Raw genomic sequence first — 19,378 nt, 5'->3', positions numbered from 1 at the left:
AAGTCGGGGGACGCTGCAAACCAGAGAGCAGCCTCCCGGCTCAGGGTGAAGACTAACTGCTCAAGGCGTTGGGCCACAAGACAAAAGTGAGCGCTCAAACAGCGTTTGTTTGCTGGCGGCCATCCCCCTGACACCTCGGAGGCTCGTCCGGCCTAAAGAGGACGGCGACTGGGCGCCACTGAGGTCGAGGCGCTGTCCTGGGACCGCAATCCTGGCTTTGAAAAGTACCAAGTCAGTCTGAACGCGAGCCTCCAGGCCTCGCCTCCAGGAAGCAAGGTCCCCTGGTTGGTGGAAGGGGCGCACGGCGCCCAAGTGGCACCCACAGGCCTGACATCAGAATAAGCTAGAGCTTTGGGCCAGTCTTGAAGGGTTAAAGGGGAAGCTGCGGGACGAAGATGGATAAGTTAGAAAGTTGTTAGTTAAAAACAAAAAAAGAAAAAAATGGTTTGGGTGACAGCCTGCTGTCCCCTCAGCCTCCGCACCGCCCCCCCCAACCCCTCGCCGGCCTTTCCGGACTCCAGTCCAGGCTTTGCGCTGAGCCCGCAGCCCGGCGCAGCCCGGCCTCTGGCGAGAGCCAATCACAGTGCGCCTCTCAGCACGTGGAGGAGAGAGACTCCAGAGCTCCGCGCTCGCTGCTCACTACACTTGTTACTGCCTGTCCTGAGCGCGGAGAGGGCGAGCTCCGGCCGCGGGCAGGGCGGGAGGCAACAGCCGGCAACCGAGGGAGACAGAGAGGCGCAGAGACCGCAGTAATATCCACTATAACCAGCCATCTAACCCCACCCCCCCAACACACACCCATTATCCCACCCTTCAGGAGAGGCAGCCAGCGGCCCCGCTCTCTGCGCCCAGGAAAAAAGCCCCAGCCATGAGCAATCAGTACCAGGAGGAGGGCTGCTCGGAGAGGCCCGAGTGCAAAAGTAAATCTCCAACTTTGCTCTCCTCCTACTGCATCGACAGCATCCTGGGCCGAAGGAGCCCTTGCAAAATGCGGCTGCTGGGAGCCGCGCAGAGCTTGCCCGCCCCACTGGCCAGCCGCGCCGACCAGGAAAAGGCCGTGCAAGGTAAGGTTGCGCTCACCAGGCACCTACACAGAGCGCTGGGCACTGGTTTGGATGTTTGATGTTCGGGGGCCAGGGGCCTGGGGTTGTCAAGGTGGACATGGAGGAAAGACAGAGAACAACTCTGAGGCCTGGTGTCTCAAAGAGCGGCAAACATCTCGCCAGGGGCTGCCTCTTCCTCTTTGCTTCCAGAAACAGAGGCCAAGCATCGCTTTGGAGGGGGTGGGGGCTTAAATTCTCGGTATTGAGGTCGTTTAAATACCCGCTTTGGTGGCCTTGGGAGTGCTCTGAAGAGGGGCGACAGGTCAGAAACAGCAGGTGCCTGGTGGACCCTTGTAACAACAACTTGAAGACAAGAACCCCTAAAGCTGTGAATAGGGGTCTCCAGACAGACTGAGCCTTGGTCTTTCCTCCCTGGAGGATTTCTTTATATGCGGTGTTCTCCCCACCCCTCCCCCCGCCCTTTCTTTCTTTTTTTAATTGTAGATTACTTGTGACCTTTTAAACCCAAGCTTCGCAGAAAACATCTCGCTGGGATTACCCAAATGCTCCTTATTGTATTTGAAATGTATGAAATGTGAGGCTTCTGGGTACTATTTTTTCTCTGCTGTGTTATTTTTAAAAATAGAGTTGAAATATTTAAAAGGTTTTATTTTTTTTTAATTAAAAATTCCAAAAGAACCGTCGTTTTGCCCCGAACCTGTTACGCTCAAGTTTCGCCTTGAGCTGACTGCAGAGGTATCACAGGGAAAGAATTGTTGATTTCTTTCAAAATCCCAAATCCAGCGGTCCAGCCGCAGCGCCACTTGGAAGACAGGAGCAGATGGCAGAGAAGGGGCCGTTTAAAATAAAACTGACTTTTTCCTTTTCTTTTTTTAGCCTGCAGTGGCACCTATGCCAGGCGCTTCCTCGAAGGGAAAGAGCGGCCTGTGCCTGTTGTACCCCCCTTATGCCCCCTCCCAGGCCTTTCGGAGCCAATTTTCTCCAGGACGATTTTTCTTTGCCTTTCTGTGCAAGGAGCCGTCGCCCCCTCCAGCTGCGGGCGGTTGGGGCACGGCCCGCGCTCAGGGCCACTGGGCCGCTTCCTCAGCCCCCCCAGGGGTCGCTCACAGGGCAGCGCCCCTCTCGCCAGCCTGGGCCTGCGTGGCGGAGCAGCGGCAGAGGTCGTGCTCAGAGTTTTCAGGGTGGCAGTGATTTTTTTTCCCAAGTTGTTGAATGTTTTCAGGTTCTCCCATGCCCCGAAATGAGGAGGGCAAAAAGTGAGAGAGAGCGCAAAGGGAAAGAAAAAAGAAATGAAGAAAGGACGAGGAGAGAGAGAGCGCGGAAAGCGCACAAAAAGGAAGGAAGGGGGAGAAGAGAAAGACGAGGAAAGAAAGGGGGGACGGTAGAGAAAGAAAAAGAGAAGGAAAGTAAAAACGAAAGGAAGAAAAAGAGGGAGAGAAAGAGGTAAAAGGAAGGAAGAAAGGAAATAAAGGGAAGAGTGGGAGAGGGCAAGGAGAGAGGCGAGGGGCGGAGGAGGACCGAAGAAAAAAGAGAAAGAAACAAGAGAAAGAGAGAAAAAGAAAAAGCAAGAAAAGTGGGAAAGAGAAGGGGGTCCAAGTCCGGTAGCACGCGGGAGGGGGGGCCGGGGCCTAGGCGCCGAGAGAGCAGTGGCGGGCCGGCCTCGGGCGGCGGCTCTGGCGGGGACGCCCGGCTGACCAGCGCGCTGACCGCTCTCCCTTGCCCGCAGGCTCCCCCAAGGGCAGCGGCGCCCCGTTCGAGGCTGAGCTGCACCTGCCGCCCAAGCTGCGGCGCCTGTACGGCCCTGGCGGGGGCCGCCTCCTCCAGGGCGCCGCGGCGGCGGCGGCGGCTGCGGCGGCGGCGGCCGCGGCGGCGGCCACGGCCACCGCGGGTCCGCGCGGGGAGGCCCCTCCGCCGCCTCCGCCAAACGCGCGGCCCGGGGAGCGGCCGGACGGCGCGGGGGCCGCCGCGGCCGCCGCGGCCGCCGCCGCCGCGGCCTGGGACACGCTCAAGATCAGTCAGGCACCGCAGGTGAGCATCAGCCGCAGCAAGTCGTACCGCGAGAACGGGGCGCCCTTCGTGCCGCCGCCGCCCGCGCTGGACGAGCTGGGTGGCCCGGGGGGCGCCGCGCACCCGGACGAGCGCCTCGGCGCGGCCAGCGGCCCCGGTGGCGCCCCGGCGGCGGGTGGCGGTACGGGCGCCGAGGACGACGAGGAGGAGCTGCTGGAGGATGAAGAGGACGAGGACGAGGAAGAGGAGCTGCTGGAGGACGACGAGGAGGAGCTGCTGGAGGACGACGCCCGCGCGCTGCTCAAGGAGCCCCGGCGCTGTGCCGTGGCCGCCACTGGCGCGGTAGCCGCCGCCGCCGCCGCCGCCGCCGTGGCCACCGAGGGCGGGGAGCTATCGCCCAAGGAGGAGCTGCTGCTGCACCCAGAGGACGCTGAGGGCAAGGACGGCGAGGACAGCGTGTGCCTGTCAGCGGGCAGCGATTCGGAGGAGGGGCTGTTGAAGCGCAAACAGCGGCGCTACCGCACCACGTTCACCAGCTACCAGCTGGAGGAACTGGAGCGGGCCTTCCAGAAGACGCACTATCCAGACGTCTTCACCAGGTACGCGAGGGGGGCGGTCGCGGCTTTCACGGCGGTAGCTAGTGGAGAGCTCACGCGGGCCCCAGAGAGGGAAGGCGGGTGGGCAGGGGCCCCGGGTTCGAGGCAGGGGCTTGGCTCCTGGACTCTACCCAGGTGTGCCCTCCCAGTGCACCCACCCCTGCTCACCAAAAACTACCCACACCCAGCCCCACCCCTACTCCGGGCTTTAAGTTTGGACTGGGATGATTTCTTTCCTTCCCAAAGTCTCTCCAGTTTAATTTTTTCAAATTACGAGTTTTAGTTAGAGAAGAACGGCCTCTCCAAAGGGTGCCTGAACGCACCACCTTGGAGGCACGCGTACCCCAGCGCACATACTCAGGACCCCGGGCGCTTCGGTCCCGGCCGGGTCCCCGGCGAGGCGCAGGAAGCGCCGCGGGGCCCTCGCGGCCAAGGCAAAAACAGGGGCTATTTTTGGCCACTGTGTGGTGCGCTCGCCACCCCCGCCTGATGCCCCAGGAGACTGGTGGGTATCAGTTACGCTGTTCGCTGTTCACAGTAGAGCTGGAGCCCGTGCCTGCGGAGAAGGCCTTTAAAAAAGACTCAATCAAGTTCTGTCGTTTGAGGACTCCTAAAATAACGGCAGGAAGTCAGAACTGGACAGGATTTGGTATCTGTACATCTGGGGGGCAGCAGCCAGAATCTTCCCCTCTCATTGCTGTCCTCTCCCCCCCCCCCCCCACATTAAGCCCAGCGTTCATTTCATGCACACGGGTTTACAGGGGTGGGACATGAATGCTGGCAGCCAGTCAGACAGTGGACCAAACAGCTGGGGGGATTTTTCTCTTCGGACGGCTGTCCGGCCAGGGTGTTCCGCCTGATCACGCTCCAGTTCCCTCTTGCCCGAGTGTTTTGGGGAAAGAGGTGAGACGACTGAGCCCCTGGGCCCCAGCTTATCCATCCAACCTGGAGCGCTGGCTGCCTGGGGGCCTTCCTCTCCCACCCTACAGCCAAGATCTGGGCTCAGGCGAGGAGCCAGCGTCTGGGCAAACTTCCTACAGTAGGTCGGGAGAGAGGGCTGGGTGTCTGCCTGGCGCAGGGCTTGTCAAGCTCCGGCAGCTTGTTCACTCAAGACGTGTGCAGCTTTTCAATATGCATTTTAGAAGCGGAAAGCTGCCCACCCTTTTGAACCGCAGGAGACATTGCTGCTCAGAGCTGACGAGGCCCGAGCCAGCTCTAAAGTGTTGTTGATCTGGCAAGTAATGGCCAGACTCTCTCCTAACCAGTAATGGAAAAGAGTTGATCTGGTGCTGGCATACACTAAACTAGGTCATCCCTTGAGCTAAAGTTGGTCCTCCCTATATCATCCAGTCCCTTCATTTTCTTTAAAAAAGAATACAAAATTTAAAATCTGTGTGTGCTGTCCAATAGGTAACTGGCCGACCTGCTTTTTGCATTTATCACACATGTGTGTTTCAAAAGAAGAAAATGATGTGGTGTCCATTGGCACCCAGGTCCGCCCTTTTTTACCTTCTCCTGGGGGAACCATAGTACGTGAAAGGGGGCAGCTCCTCTTCACCGCCCCGTGCCCACCCCTTTCCAACTGGGGGTTACTTAGAGCTCCTTAGTTCGGGCAGGGAGCCAGCCAACAGTGAGGTTTTAGATTTGCTGGTGCTCACTGCAGCAGGGGGGCGGCCGAAAGCGCTGTGCTGCTTGGTGAGCCGGTTTCCTCCTGGTCCTGAAGTTTCAAGTGTGGACTGGGGGGCCTGCCGGCAGTGCGGACCCAGGTCCCAGGCTAGGGCAGCCCCGACCTTCCATATTAGCGGGGGTACAGCCAATTATTCTCTCAAGCTCAGATTTTCGGTAAACAGGTCGTACGCAAGGCATTTTACAGCATCTTAATGGTTTCCTATTTGCCTTAATTGTCGCAGTAATAACTGCAATGACGGGGTAGGGTTTCAGTTAAATCGACTTCCCCTGAGATGGGCAGGGTTTGCAGTGGGCACTGGAGTCAGGAGGTGCGCAGAATTTTGTTTAATCAAAAAATTACCCCACTGAACTCTTAACAAGCTTAACATATCTCCAGAGGGTAATGGGGAGTATGACCTAAGGGAAGAGGGAGGGAGGGAGGGAGGCGGGGGAGAGAGAGAGAGATGAAGGGAAAGGCGGAGAGCTGGAAAGAGAGGGAGAGAGAGAAAAGAGGGGGCAGAAAAAAAAATTTTAAGGCAGAAAGAAACCAAGGGCACGAAAAAAAATTTGTGGTTGAGTGCTGAGTTCTTCTCGCATGTAATATGAGGACAAAAACAGGGTATGCGCGTCGTGTGCCTGTGTGTTTCTTGTCTAACTCTGGCTTAAGGGAGAGTGGGGGCGAATCCGAGTGCCCAGTTCGACTTAGAGACTCAAGAAGCCACGCTTGTCACTCTTGAATATAGGATGATACACTACAATATCTTACATCAAGCAACGTGTCGTGTGTTTTTGTTTTCAATCAAATAGTAGGCACTCGAGTGGTGAAGGGATCACGATGCCCATATGTTTGGGGGTGAGGGCAGGCAGGCAGCCAGGAGAGGCCCTGGTGGAGGAAGCCTGCCAGAAAGGGGAAGGTGGCTGGGAAGGTTTGCTGGAGCCTGCTGTGACCTCCTGTCTGTGTGTTACTTTCTTATAGGGAGGAATTGGCCATGAGGCTGGATTTGACTGAGGCCCGAGTCCAGGTGAGCTGCGCTGCAGAGAGCGGGGAGGCAGGGGTGGGGGGAGAGTGGGAGAGAGGGGAGTTGATGAACTGGTGTGGGTTGAGACCCCCTTTGTAAAATGAAGAGGAGCAGAATCAGAAAAGCAGATCCAAACACACATGCCCCAAAAGATTAAAATATGGAGACCTGGGAGGTTGGAGGGGAAGGTTTCTGGGTTTGGGAGCCTTGAGGGAGGAGTCCGGGATCAGAAGAGGGGTTTCAGGGTCCCTGAAATGCAGTCAGGAGCCCCCTGGTTCCACAGCCCCTGTAGGAAACAATCGGAGGAGTGACTTCTCCTGATTGAAATAATGGGATGGAGCATGGATTTGGTTGTTAGACAAATCCGCTCAGCTCCAAGCAGGTATTTGGCTGCGATTAAGTCTCCAATCGGGCTTCATAAAAGCCCACTTAGTGCTAGAACAAACAGGGCCATTTGAAGGCAAAATGCTGTTTGATTTCCCCTCCGCCCGCACAAGGAGCTGGCTAATGCTATTTGATTTCCCATTTTTTATAGCAATGAGCCCACATTGATCTAATAGGGAGTGAGTGCAATGCTATTAAAGGTGTTTGCAGCCCCATACCAGAGTGCATTTCCGAACCCAGGCCTCATAACCAGAGAGACGATCAACACTGGGCAGCCCCGACGGCCAACAGAAAACAGATGTCCCTGGGTTAGGAGCTGAGTGAATCACTTTACAGTCAAAATCAAGCGCTGATAAAGCACAATAAATTCCATATGGCTCATTTAATACACAACAGCTTCTTGCATTAGAGGGCTAATGATGAGGCCTGTTCCCCTCCCTTCTGTTGACACATTTCTCCATTGTCAAACAGAGATGTGACAGCAACTCCGTGTTTTCAGCTCAGGGGAACGAGTCGTGGGAAAGTTAAATAACTTTTAAAAAGAAAGAGAGCGCCCCCTCCCCTTCTCCTCTCTCCCTATTCACTGGAGAAGATGTAATTAAGTGAATATGAATTATTAGAGTCCTTTCGTTTACCTTTGGGGGGCCTCAGAGGTATTAATTCAATAATGAGGAATTGCAGGGGGACATCTTGATAATTGCAGTGGAGCCGGGAGAGATGATCTGTCTGTAAAAGGTTTCCACGTTCTTTGAGGGCATTCTGCCTCCCCTGCCCCCCTCCCCTCCTTTACTCCTTTCACTGCCATCGAAGAGTGGCGGATATTCTCGTCTAGACAGATTTGGATACACAAAAGCTGCCCACCCAGCCTGGTCCCATCTAGTCTTACTTTTTCAAGCCTCTGAATTTCCACACTAGAGTGTTTCTCCAATTCACAAATAGATTGTTCCAGGGCTGTGGAATGTTATGGATGGGCTCCTGTGCAGCAGGATTTTAAATAATCAAACGATTTGGATTCTCGATTTTTCTTGCCATATGTGGCTGTCTAGAAGTCAAGCCAAGCTTAGATACTAGTGCTAGTAAAGACAGCCTCCAATGTGTCTATATGAAAGGCGTGGATGTCTTTAAAATAAAAAAAAAAAAAACCCAAACAAATTCCTCCAGGATCATTTACATTATGTTTTTAATATAACTCTGTATAGCCCCGGAGTTCATTCTTAATTTTTAGACTTGTGTGCAGGCATAAACCCCAACCTAAAAATATTAATGCCTTCAGGGGAGAAGGAGCATATCTTCTTAGCTGTGGGTGTGACGAACAGGTCACGTAAAAATAATTTCATGCGCCTGGGAGTTATTTTTAGACTATGGTAGCTGCCACATTTCAGGTAAAGGTCTCTACTAAAACTGCTTTCTATTAACAATTAGGAAGATACCTTGTACTAAAAATCTCCCCCAAACCTAGAACTATCTTATTTAAATAGCCTATTTAAACCACATCCTGCAAAGAAAGAAAGACCTGTTAGCTCTGAAGACGTGTAACGTCTACAGCCGTCCTGCACTCTCATTTCGATTTGTCCAGGTTGCTGCATACCTGGTCCACGCAGTCAGTGCCTTCCTGGGTGGAGCCGGGCCCTACACAGGGCCCCTGCCCGTAGCAGGCCGCCTAACCCGTCTTTCCTTTCACGGAGGACTGGCGCCCACAATGCGGGCTTGTTTGCTTGGGTGTTCCTTCCCTCCCTCCCAGCTTCCCCCAAGCCTCAGAACCCAGCTTAGTGCTCTTAGGTGTTCAGTAAATATTTCTGGAAAGAATAAATGAACAGCCTTCCTGAGGTCCCCTCTTCAGCACAGCAGAGATTTTGCCAGCTCTTGGGTAAACCTGAAATCCGCGAGAATAGCTGATGGGCAGCGACAGGCTGATACCTACTCATCTCTGGGTGGCTGCCCATAGCCAAGAGTCCCTATCCAACCGAGCTTTCACATGCTTTGTGCTACTCGTCGCACATAACAGCCTTATGAGTGAAGTTTTATCATCACCATTTTACAGATTAGAAAACCAAGGTTGAGAGAGGTTTAAGTGACGTGCCTAAAGACGCACAGCAAGCAAATGGCAGCGGAGACGTTTAAACCTCGGTGTCCCCATCTCTAAACACACGGGACCATTTTCTTCCAACTGGGAAAGGAACGAGGCTATTTGAAATACGCACTGGAAAGGGTTTGCTTGTCCTGTATTTCCTGCTGGCCTTAAGTTTGGGCTCCTTTTCGCCTCTTGTTTGGCCCTAGAGGTGTCTTTGAATCACCCGAGGCCAGAGAGGAGCGAGTGGGCGCCGGCCTCAGTGGAAAGGAGGAAAGGTTCCCAGCGGTGGGGGTGGGGGGCGGGGGGGGGGTGGGGAGGGGGCGCGCGTCCGGAGCCCCGCCGACCCCGGCTCTCTCCGCCTTGCAGGTTTGGTTCCAGAACCGTCGGGCGAAGTGGCGCAAGCGGGAGAAGGCGGGCGCTCAGACCCATCCTCCGGGGCTGCCCTTCCCCGGGCCGCTGTCGGCCACCCACCCTCTGAGCCCCTACCTGGACGCCAGCCCCTTCCCCCCGCACCACCCTGCGCTCGACTCGGCCTGGACGGCCGCCGCTGCCGCCGCCGCCGCCGCCTTCCCGAGCCTACCTCCGCCTCCTGGCTCGGCCAGCCTGCCGCCCAGCGGGGCGCCGCTGGGCCTGAGCACTTTCCTCGGAGCCGCTGTGTTCCGACACCCGGCCTTCATCAGCCCTGCGTTCGGCAGGTAACGCGCGGCCTCGGGGAGTCTGTCTTGTCTGTCTCTCTAATACACACAGAGAGCCTGGGGTCAGGGAGGAGCCGGAGACAGGAGACAGGTAGTGGCTACACCACATCTTTGCTCTCTGGCCAACTCTTAGAGATTTAGTCCAAGAAAATACTCTCTAATTTTGCCTCAATGTGGATCTTGAAGGGAATGACTTGGGGCCGAGTGGCATAGGGGAGGGCGGTGGCAGTGACAACAACCATGACAACCAGGAGTGTCCAGTGGAAGCTGTGAAAGTACCATTTGAAGGAAGCACCAGCTCAGGCCATAGGTGGTGTGTGTGTAAACGTGTACACGTGTAGGCTACAGAGCTGGGATGACTCTTCCAATTTGGCCAAAACCCTTCCCCATGCTTCAGGGCCTGGCAGAGCAACACAGCCCTGGCTTCTACAGGAATCCTGGAGCCAGGGGCCCTCTGGGTGCAAAGAACTCTTTTTTCTTCCCCAGACTCTAACTTCCCTGTCACTCAAGTGACCCGCTGCCAGCCATCCCCCATATGTGCAAGCCCCGACCCTCACTGCGGCACAAGACAACGAAATAAAAGAAACCGTTCATCGTATATTATAATTCCCTTTCTTTAAATGAACATCGAATGATGAAATAAAAAGTCTGTATAATCACACAGACAAAGAAACAAAGGAGGGATGTATTAAGTTGGAAAGTGCAGTGAAAATAAAACTGAATGCAGCTTCAATGATCTCTCTTTGCGAGAACAAAGAAATAATAGATTCATCCAACGGCGCAGCCACTTAACAAAAAATCATCTTAGAGAAAATTTTTTAAAAAAGACACGAAGGAGAAGTAGTTTCACGTAACAAACCGATAAAATAAACAGCAAGTGCACCGAAGTGTGTAGTTAGTGACTCAGTTTACCTAGTGGAACCAGAGCATCTTACGCCCCCTCCAGGACACCCTTTATTTTTTCTCAGCAAACAATTTTAAGTCCTGTGTACCTCGCGTCCCCCACCTTTCCCTTCTGACAAGTGGCTCATAAAAGCCGGCAGACCCCGGCTGGAGCACCTGAGAGATTTGGAGAGGCTGGAAGAGGAGTGCGGTGGGGGTGGCATGAGGGGTAGAAGGTGGCCTGGGAGAAGCGGGAGGCTCTCCTCGAATCCTGGTGGGCTCATTTCTAATGACGGAAACTGAGAATTAGCCCTGCAGGAGCCCAGAGCCAAAACCATGGGCGTGGGGCGGAGGGGGGGGGGCGGAGGAGGGGGGGCAGGTAGGGTTGGGGTGGTAGTTGGGGTGGGGTGGCCGGGGACGGCTCTGGTCTCGGCTGCAGGACCGCTGTGCCGTGCGAAGGAGGTGGAGGGAGGCGCCGCGAGAAGCAATCCCGGCGCCGACTGGAGGCGGTGGCACGGACTAGGGTCCCGGGCTTGGGCGTCGCCGTGCACCGCCCGCGGGGGTCACGGGTTCGGGGGGCTCTCTGGGGCGAGAGGCTGCAGGACACAGGGAGGGCGATGGGGAAGGGGTGTCGTTGCACCCGGACGCGGGGCGGCGGGCGGGTCCGAGCGGCCTACCGAGCGGAAATCAACAGGCGGGCGCCCCACACCCCCACCTCGCGGTCATTGGCCGGGCACGGGCAGCTCGGTCTGGCGCGGGAGGGCGGCCTTGTCGGCGGGAAGGCCGACAAAGAAGGCCAGCTCTCCCAGGGCAAAAGGAGTCCCCGGCCGGAAGGCGCCCTAGGAAGAGTACAAGGTCTGCAGCCTAGGTCTTGCTCAGTTTTAATGCCACCTTCTCGCTTCTTTCTCTTTTTTACTCCTCCATCTCTCCTCTTCTTTTTCTCTTTGTCTCTCTTCTCTCTTCTGGCAAGTGGAGCTCCGGGTCTGGGAATACAACCCTTTCTTAGGCGAAACCACAGAATCCAAGCAACTGGGCCGTGAGGGTTTGGGTCGCAGGACCTGCCTCCGCCCCGGCTCTGCTCCCTTCAGGCTCTCTGGCCCCATGGCCTTTTTTTGTTTGTTTTTTTCCCTCCGTCGGTTCCCTGCTCTAGTAAAGGCCTCTCAGAGCACCCCAGCCTAGCGCCCATGCTCCCCAGCCCGTGGCCCACCCTAGCCCTGCGACTCCGGGCTTCTGCGGCGGCGCCCGTCTGCGTCCTTCTGTGGCCCTCCGCTCCCCCGGTGAGAGGCGGCGGGAAACGCCGTCCCCGGCGCCGCGCTCAGCTCCCGAGGCCGTGACCGCGCTGTTTGCTCTCCCTGCAGGCTCTTTTCCACCATGGCCCCCCTGACCAGCGCGTCGACCGCGGCCGCGCTCCTGAGACAGCCCACGCCGGCCGTGGAGGGCGCGGTGGCGTCGGGCGCGCTGGCCGACCCGGCCACCGCGGCCGCAGACAGACGCGCCTCTAGCATAGCGGCGCTGAGGCTCAAGGCCAAGGAGCACGCCGCGCAGCTCACGCAGCTCAACATCCTGCCGGGCACCAGCACGGGCAAGGAGGTGTGCTAAAGGCTGCCCTCCACCCTCGCGCCCCGGGCGCACCCCGAAAGGTCACCTCACTCAGCACCACTCAAGACCAAATGGAAACAGAGGACCAGCACACTCCCGAGACGGCACTGAGAGAGCGCGGCCGCCTTCGCAGCAGCCCGGATGCGGGCAAGGCAGCCCCTGGCGCTACCGGACGTGGCACCTCCTCGGCTGGCTGTCCACCCGCCCCTGCCCCTGCCCCTGCCCCTGCCAACCTCGCTCCGACTCTGAACATCCACTCTCTCTCGCTCTTACTTTACTGAAAATATCGGGGAGGTTTTCTCTCCAAGACGCCTGGTATTGAAGTTAAAAAATTAAGAAACCCAACCTCTCTTCCTCCTGACACCCCACTTAGCTTTTTTTTTTTTCTTAAATAGCATTTTGGCGCTCTAAGTTGATCCCCCCAGCGTGGGCCCCGGTGTGAAGCCAGGGCCAGGGAAGCGAATGCGAATCTGTAAGATAGCTAACAGTGCACTTAACGGAAAGGGGCGTCTTGTTCTTGTTCTCTTCTTTATCATACACCAACCAAGGTTTTTATATCAAACCAAAGGGAAATACTCTGCTAGAATATGGACTGTTGAAGTCACCAAACTGTGATTATTGATTCTGTACATACCATTGTTATTAAAAAAAAAAAAGAACAGAGCTTTGTATATTTGAAATGTTATAACGCAATTGCACTCAGCGTGGTATGGTAAAAGTTTGTCCTCCTGTAGATTCTTACTGTGTTGTAGATACGGTAGGGTTCCTAGACAAATATTTATGTACTCAAGCCCTTTATTTAACTTATTAACTGTAGAGGCTTCCGAAACCTTCAAGATAAAGGCAATGGTACAGTACTTTTGTGTAATGTGTAATTGTTATCACTTTTCCTTGCTATCTAGTGGAGAAGTGTCACGCTCAAAATAAAAAAAAATTATATGTTTAACAAAAGGAAGTGTGAATGCTCTATGCAAGCGCTGAGGGGACAGCGGACAGGTCCCCGCAGAGGCCGGGGGCGGGGGGGGGGGGTGGGGGGGTGGGTGCTCTGGCGCTCCGGCACCTCCTCGGTTTATTTGCATGCGCGTTTTCCTGGCAGAGGCCCTTGGTTTGAATGTGATCCTCAAAGGGATTCGGGTTTCCTGCAAAAGTTAAGGACGCCGCCGCCGCAGTTTCCTCCCGCGTCTCGGCTCCCACGGGTCGTTCCGCAGCGGGAGCCGAGGGTCCCGGGCTACGGACGTAGGGTGGACTCGAGGGTGGGTGGCCGTACCGTAGGCGTTGTTGATCGTGGAGACAGAAATTTGAAGCGAGCGGGAGTCTTAGCTAGGAAGGCGAAGGAAATTGTTCGTGGAAAGTGCCACGTAGCAAGGAAGTGCGCGGTCCGAGATGACAGGTAATGGCGAGAGCAAGAAGCCGAGGCGCTGGCTTCCGAGGGGGGCGGGCTCCAAGGTATACAAGGTATACCCTCGGGGAGGAGGGTGTATGTGTGTGTGTGTGTGTGTGTGTGTGTGAGAGAGAGAGAGAGAGAGAGAGAGGAGAGAGAGAGAGAGAAAGGAGGAGAAGAACGCAGAAACAGTGATGGAAAGGCAGCAAGGGGGTATCCAAGTGGCAGATCTTAACTCGACAAATGTCATTACATCACTTATCCAGACACTGGGAAATGTATACATTTGAAAAAAATCTAAACAACTCAGGTTTCCGGAGGAGACCAGAACAGATTTGCAATCTGTAACCCCCTTGGCGCACTCCTCCCCGCGCGGGGAACCGTAGCTTCTCCCCCCCCCCCCGACGCCCCCCCCCCCCGACCCTTCGCGCGCCACTCCCGGCGACCGCGGGGTAAGCCCGCCCGCGGGGGCTGGGTCTCGCCGACGCTCCCAGGGTGATGGGAAAGGGAAGAGAAGCTTAATTAGTTTCAATTTGTAGTAATTAGCTCGCCGGACCTTTGGGGAGAGGGGCAGGCGAGGGGGAGGGGTGCTGCCGCGGCGTGACTACCGGGCTCGCAGAGCGGGTGCCCGCCGCCCCGCCAGGCCGTGGGCCGGTCGGGCGCCGCGGGGGGCGGGGGCGCGTCTCCGGTCCGGCCGTCGGGCTCCGCGCGCGCTCCCGGGCCGCGCCCCGCAGAAGGGGAGGGGGGGGCCGGTCCCCGTGCGGCTCGGGAGCGCAAGTGTGCGCGGCCGAGGGGCAGGTGCGGGGTCGGGTAGAGGTCGGCGGCAACTCCGGGGTGGGTAACCCGGTCGGCAGCTGCCGCGCGCAGGCCCTGGCGTCCTCCGCTCGCCGACGCGGCCGGGAAAGCCGGAGACCCCGCCTGCCGGGAACTTTGGGAAGCGCGCCCACGGGCTTCACGGGCTTCACGGGCTTCACGGGCCGAGGCTGCTCTCCGGCCCTTGGCCGTCGGGTGGCTCACCGCCACCCTGCTCCGGCTCTGGACTCGCGCGGGGGGGGCGCTGGCAAGCAGGAGCCCTCCTTGCCTGGGGCGTGGGGAGCAGGCTGCCAAACACCTTTCGTCGACCGTCGTGGTCACATACTCCTTCCTGGACTTCAGCGGGCCCGGCGGGAACTTTGGAGGACAGCCCCAAGATCTGAGTGTCTCAAACCTCCAGGCTCCACAGGATCTCCTGTGGCGAAAGGCCCTTTCCTGGGGGTGGGCAGGGTTACACTGGAGTTGGGAAGTGAGGATGGGGGAATGCAGGAAGAGCGTGAGGGAGAGGCTTTCTCTTCTTCTTCTTCTTCTTTTTGGTGGTCAATATCAATTTTCCGTCGATTTTGGCTTTTTGTTTAGGTACGGCTTTTTTCCCCCTCCAGGCTGCCGGTTGGACGGTATACGAGAAACAGTACCATTCTTCCTGTTAATGAACTCTTTTTTAAGTCATTTTTTCTCATTTGACCCTTCCATGGAGCAGAAGCAAATTGCGTGAAATTACCTCCAAGGATTACATTTATTACCGGCCAATGAGAACCCCTCGCCTTGTTTTACAAACTCTTAATCCTATGTCATTCTGATGCCGCAAACAAGCCCGGTCCTGGGCCTCCTATTCTTTCAACTTTCCCCAGCTGGAGGGACCTCATTCTGCACTTAATATTCCCCATAAATATCACACGCTAAAGACCCCTGACTTCCAGCAAGTCCACATTAAACATGTGACATGTCACGCATGACAAACTCTGAGTATCTTTTCAAAGCAGCATTAAAAGCAAAGAAACCAATTTTCTTCTCCTTCCAAACCTCCCCAAGTGCTGAATGATGGGGATTGGAAAGAGCCACTGGAGCGTACTTAGGGGGATTTTATGAGATTTTCCAGAATGATTTAATCTTATTGTGAGCATTATTAATGAATGGGCAACCCAATTTGGCCCCAATATCTGGGAACGAGGTCACAATGCTGGGAGCGGCTGACCCCCCCCCCCCAACCTTAAGCAAACCTCTTCCACCGGGAGGAGGACGTGCGGAGCCCAGGGGAGTTCAGGAGAGCCCCTGTGATGGGGACATAGCTGTCCCCTGCACACTGAGGGCACAATGCCCCACCACCTGCTTTCCCAGGGCCACCCCTACAGTGTCTTGGGATGAGGAGTGATTGGGAGCCTCCGTGGGAAGGATGAGGGGAAGGGGAAAGTGAATTTGCTCCGTTTCAGACAGGCTAGCCAGATCTGGATGAGGCCCTGGAAGGAAACGCAAGAAGGGAGCAGTTGGCCTACTAACGTCCCTGTGTTGTCACCAACGACTCAGGGTTGGACTGCGGACACTCAGGGCGGGCATCGTAGGTTTGCGGTGGGGCAGCCAGGAGGTCCATGAGCTAGAGAGAGGGACTACCGGAGAAGGTTTGGGATGACTCGGGACTTGAAACTGAGACTTTACGTCAAGTCACGGGTAGTGGCACCGGTCAGTTTCCCACTGTCGTCTTCTAGTAGCCCCCTCGCCCTCCGTAATGGGGGCAAACATTGATTATTATTGTTTTGGATTTGTAAAACCCAGAGGGACAAGGCACCCGCAGTTCTCTTTTTCGTGTCGTTTTGAGTGAGGAGATCTTGCTGGAAGGGAAGTGGGGGCTGATGTTAGAGGGAAGGAAATCACACACGGGTTAGGTGAACTTGCGCTTGGAGGAAATAATGTGTATGTGAGCACGTGTGCGCGTGTATACACAACGGCGAGTGTGGCTGGATGAAGGGCATCTTCAACGGGGTCGGAGAGGGGATTCTAGACACTCGAGTTCTGCGGAGCAACTGTGTTATTTCACAGCCAGTGGCAGGCTGGCTGGGGGGTGGAGCGGGGGTGGGGGGGGGGCTGCCAGCCTGACAAGGGGAAAAAGCATTTTTCAGAGGAAAAAGTTGTGTTGTCTCTGGACGTTGTTAACTGTCCAGTTTGAAGCATACATTTTTTTCCCTTTAAAGAAAAGAGAGCGATTACCAGTTATACATTAAGAAATGTCATTCAGTCATTTTTATTCATTCTCCGGAAATCTTCGTAAAAGCCTGAATCATACTTCTACAAGCAGCAATTTTGTTAATCCAGGGGGTTATTACTCTGGGCCCTTATTAGGTTCTACACCACTGCCAAGCAATCCTATAACCCTCTCAAAAGAAGTTTACCTCCCTGTTATAAAACCAGTAGTGGTATTTATACTGTGCAATAATTAGTGTATTACTTGAATCCACTAACACGTTCATTTTATCTCCGCACAAAACCTCTAGTCTGCTTATAGAAAGCTTGTGCCTCCTTTGGTGCTGGTAAAGTGGTGAAAGACTGAATTGAAGGCTGGTTGCACTTTCTGCTTTTGCCTCGCCTTAATTCCCATCTCTTTTTGCTCTCATCCAATTAGCACAGTGTATTAAGCGGTTTATCATCTCATAGTCAGCTATTGAGAGAAACAAGGCGAGCACTTTGCAATAGAACCTGCACTCCTTTGACACCCTCAGGTACTTACATATTCCACTGTGCTATGAATAATAGAGGAAGAATGGAGCGCTAATTCCCTCATCAAAGAATGCCTTGTCTGCTGCTTTGCTCAACAACACCATTCTGATCAAAAGAAAAGCAATAAAGCTTAGCATAACAAAACGAAACCTACTTATTAGCTTAGTGGTTAAATTAATGCAGAGCCGCTGCTATTCAAAACCAAGGTTTGAAAACAGCCTCCAACAACCTGATAATGCTGCCTTCGGGATGAAGGAATTTTAATCTGAAATTTGAGGCTGGCTCAGATGAGTTAATCTATTAAACTGCTATAAGGAAGCTCCACAGCAAACCGTTCAATTAAGAAATATTTAGGTGAGGAGAGACAGAGAGAGAGAGAGAGAGAGAGAGAGAGAGGGATTGAGAGAGAGAAGGGAGGGAAAGGCAAGGTGGCTTGAAGTCTGGGATGGGAGCACTGAATTGAGGGGCTGGGGGGTTCTGACAAGAGGATCTGGGGCTTGGTGTGTTTTTCTTAAAACAAGATAGGGAAATCTGTTTTTCGAGTTTCCTTATGTTTGCACCTCCTACCAAACTAATTGTAGGACACGTTCGAAAAAGCGTGTTGAGGTGTGTGTGTGTGTTTTGTGTGCTGGAGAGAAGAGGAGGGGGGTGGTGGTGAAGGGCAGTGGATTCATCCTCTTTCAACATCCTCTCCCAAACTCCAATCTGTGAACTCTGGTTAGCCCCCCATGTCTTGGGCAAGAGTCAGAAGATTAACTCTGTCCGTTTCCCGGATAAATTAAAATCTTGAACATGGTCTGTGTAGGATTTTCAACTTCTGACCTCCCCTATGCCCCTTTATATGAAAGAGAGTGGAGGGTTAGCAAGTGGTGTCCGAGATCAATGGGCACCTTGTTAGAGGCAGATCCTGCTTACATTCAACAGGAAAGGTGCCCTTTGCAGAGGCACGGGGCCGTGAGAGAGCCGGGTTCTCCCGGGGCCCCATTTCCCAACTGGCCCAGATAAAACTTAGCCCGGAGGTTTAGTCAGTCTGGCCCAGTGCTCAAAATTTTATGCTAAAAAATTCACTGCCAAGTTGAGAAATGGAGACGCTTTATGGAGTATCTGGATTCCTGGCTTCTCTTGATAACCAGATTGTGTGGCCACCCTGGGCCCCATCCCTCCCAGCAGCCCTCGGCAGCCTCTTCCCTCTTTGGACAGTCCCTGCCACTCTTCAGTGTGAACCTGGCTTGTTTCAGCCGTTCACTTTTAGCACTTGAACTTCGGATCCATGCCCGGGAGCCTGCGGAGACACTCGGGTAGGCTCCCCTTGAGAGAGAGGTGGGTGGCGTTTCTGCACCCCTCCCAACCAATGCCCCATCAACTGACAAAACTCAAGGAGTCGAAACCTTTCTCAGAGAAATGGGAGTATGCTATGTGCCAACGTTCTGACAGAGAGACCCATGGGAATTCTTCATGAAAGTTGCAGTTTCAATTTTGTATGAAATTCTGGACTCTATGTGCCTCCCAGAAAAGCCCCTTCAGTAACCTGGAGTGACAAATCTGAGTAAGACCACATCAACTGCTGCATGAGCTCTTTTTGGGGGGCTGGACCATGAAACGCTGGACTTTCTATCTACAGAAACAGTTCCTGCCCTCACAGTGCTTACTAGCTCGACGCAGAGACGAGAAACAGAGCAGTCAGAAGTGATCTGAGTCTCCCGTGGTTTCCTGATGACTAAGTTAAGGATAATTCTCTGTATTTACCATAACCCCAGGTTCCAGAAACCAAATAAAACACGCCTTCTCTTTGGAAAGCAACGTGGGGGTGCGGGCTCCGGAAGCACACACTAGAGAACTATCTCTAAAACCTTATGTGATAAAAACGTTGAAAACCACACAACCCCCTTAGTTCCCTGAAGCGACATGGCTGCTCCACTTCTGACAGGTGGTGGAGCCTGAGGTACCAAGGCATTCATTAATTAACCCCCAGGGCCCCACACCCAAAGTGTCTCCACTTAGAACCTGAATACAAGAGACAAAGGAGAAAGTGGGGGAGAGAAAAGAAAAAAGCAGAGCAAGATGGAAGACGGTTCATTTGCATTGCTTTAACAAGCGGCCTTCACTAGGGTCCATGCTGGGTGACCTTGGTCTGATGGGGGGCCTTTCTCCCAGGAGCCATCGGTCTTAGTCTCTCCAAAAACAGACACCACTGGGCTCTTGGCTTAGCTCTCGGGCTGTCCAAGTCAGCAAAGCACATGAGAAACCATACTTCATCTTGTAAAGGACCCTAAGTCCACAGGAAGTCTCCGGAATGCTGCTCAGGGCACTGGGACATACACCACTGGGGCCTCCAGGAGCTGGTTTCCAGCCAGGCTGAGGGCTGGGAAGGGGATGGCCTCCGGTCACCCCTTACTCCGGGCTGCCACCTCTAGCCAGCTCTTCACACCTGATGGAGATTTAGTGGAACTGCTTTCCTTTCAGAAATCTTTATTTAAGCAGGAAAAAAAA

General features: G+C 54.7%; 1 protein-coding gene across 1 annotated transcript; it reads left to right on the top strand.

The window, feature by feature from the left end:
* Positions 1-661: 661 nt before the first annotated feature.
* On the top strand, positions 662-12,900 carry ARX (aristaless related homeobox). The gene is made up of 5 exons (XM_042975077.1): positions 662-1,064; positions 2,791-3,670; positions 6,312-6,357; positions 9,176-9,504; positions 11,745-12,900. The coding sequence occupies exons 1-5, from the start codon at positions 869-871 to the stop codon at positions 11,983-11,985; spliced, it is 1,692 nt and encodes a 563-aa protein (XP_042831011.1). The 5' UTR covers positions 662-868; the 3' UTR covers positions 11,986-12,900.
* The last annotated feature ends 6,478 nt before the right edge of the window (positions 12,901-19,378 follow it).

The sequence above is a fragment of the Panthera tigris genome, chromosome X (assembly GCF_018350195.1).
Source record: "Panthera tigris isolate Pti1 chromosome X, P.tigris_Pti1_mat1.1, whole genome shotgun sequence".
NCBI lineage: Eukaryota > Metazoa > Chordata > Mammalia > Carnivora > Felidae > Panthera > Panthera tigris.
The sequence above is the reverse complement of the archived record's forward strand: the minus strand, read 5'-3'. Positions and strand labels throughout refer to the sequence as shown.

Coding starts and splice junctions, on each gene's coding strand:
- ARX (XM_042975077.1), top strand. CDS start 869: ATGAGCAATCAGTACCAGGAGGAGGGCTGCTCGGAGAGGCCCGAGTGC. Junction 6,358..9,175: donor TGACTGAGGCCCGAGTCCAG/GTGAGCTGCGCT, acceptor TCCGCCTTGCAG/GTTTGGTTCCAGAACCGTCG. Junction 9,505..11,744: donor ATCAGCCCTGCGTTCGGCAG/GTAACGCGCGGC, acceptor CTCTCCCTGCAG/GCTCTTTTCCACCATGGCCC.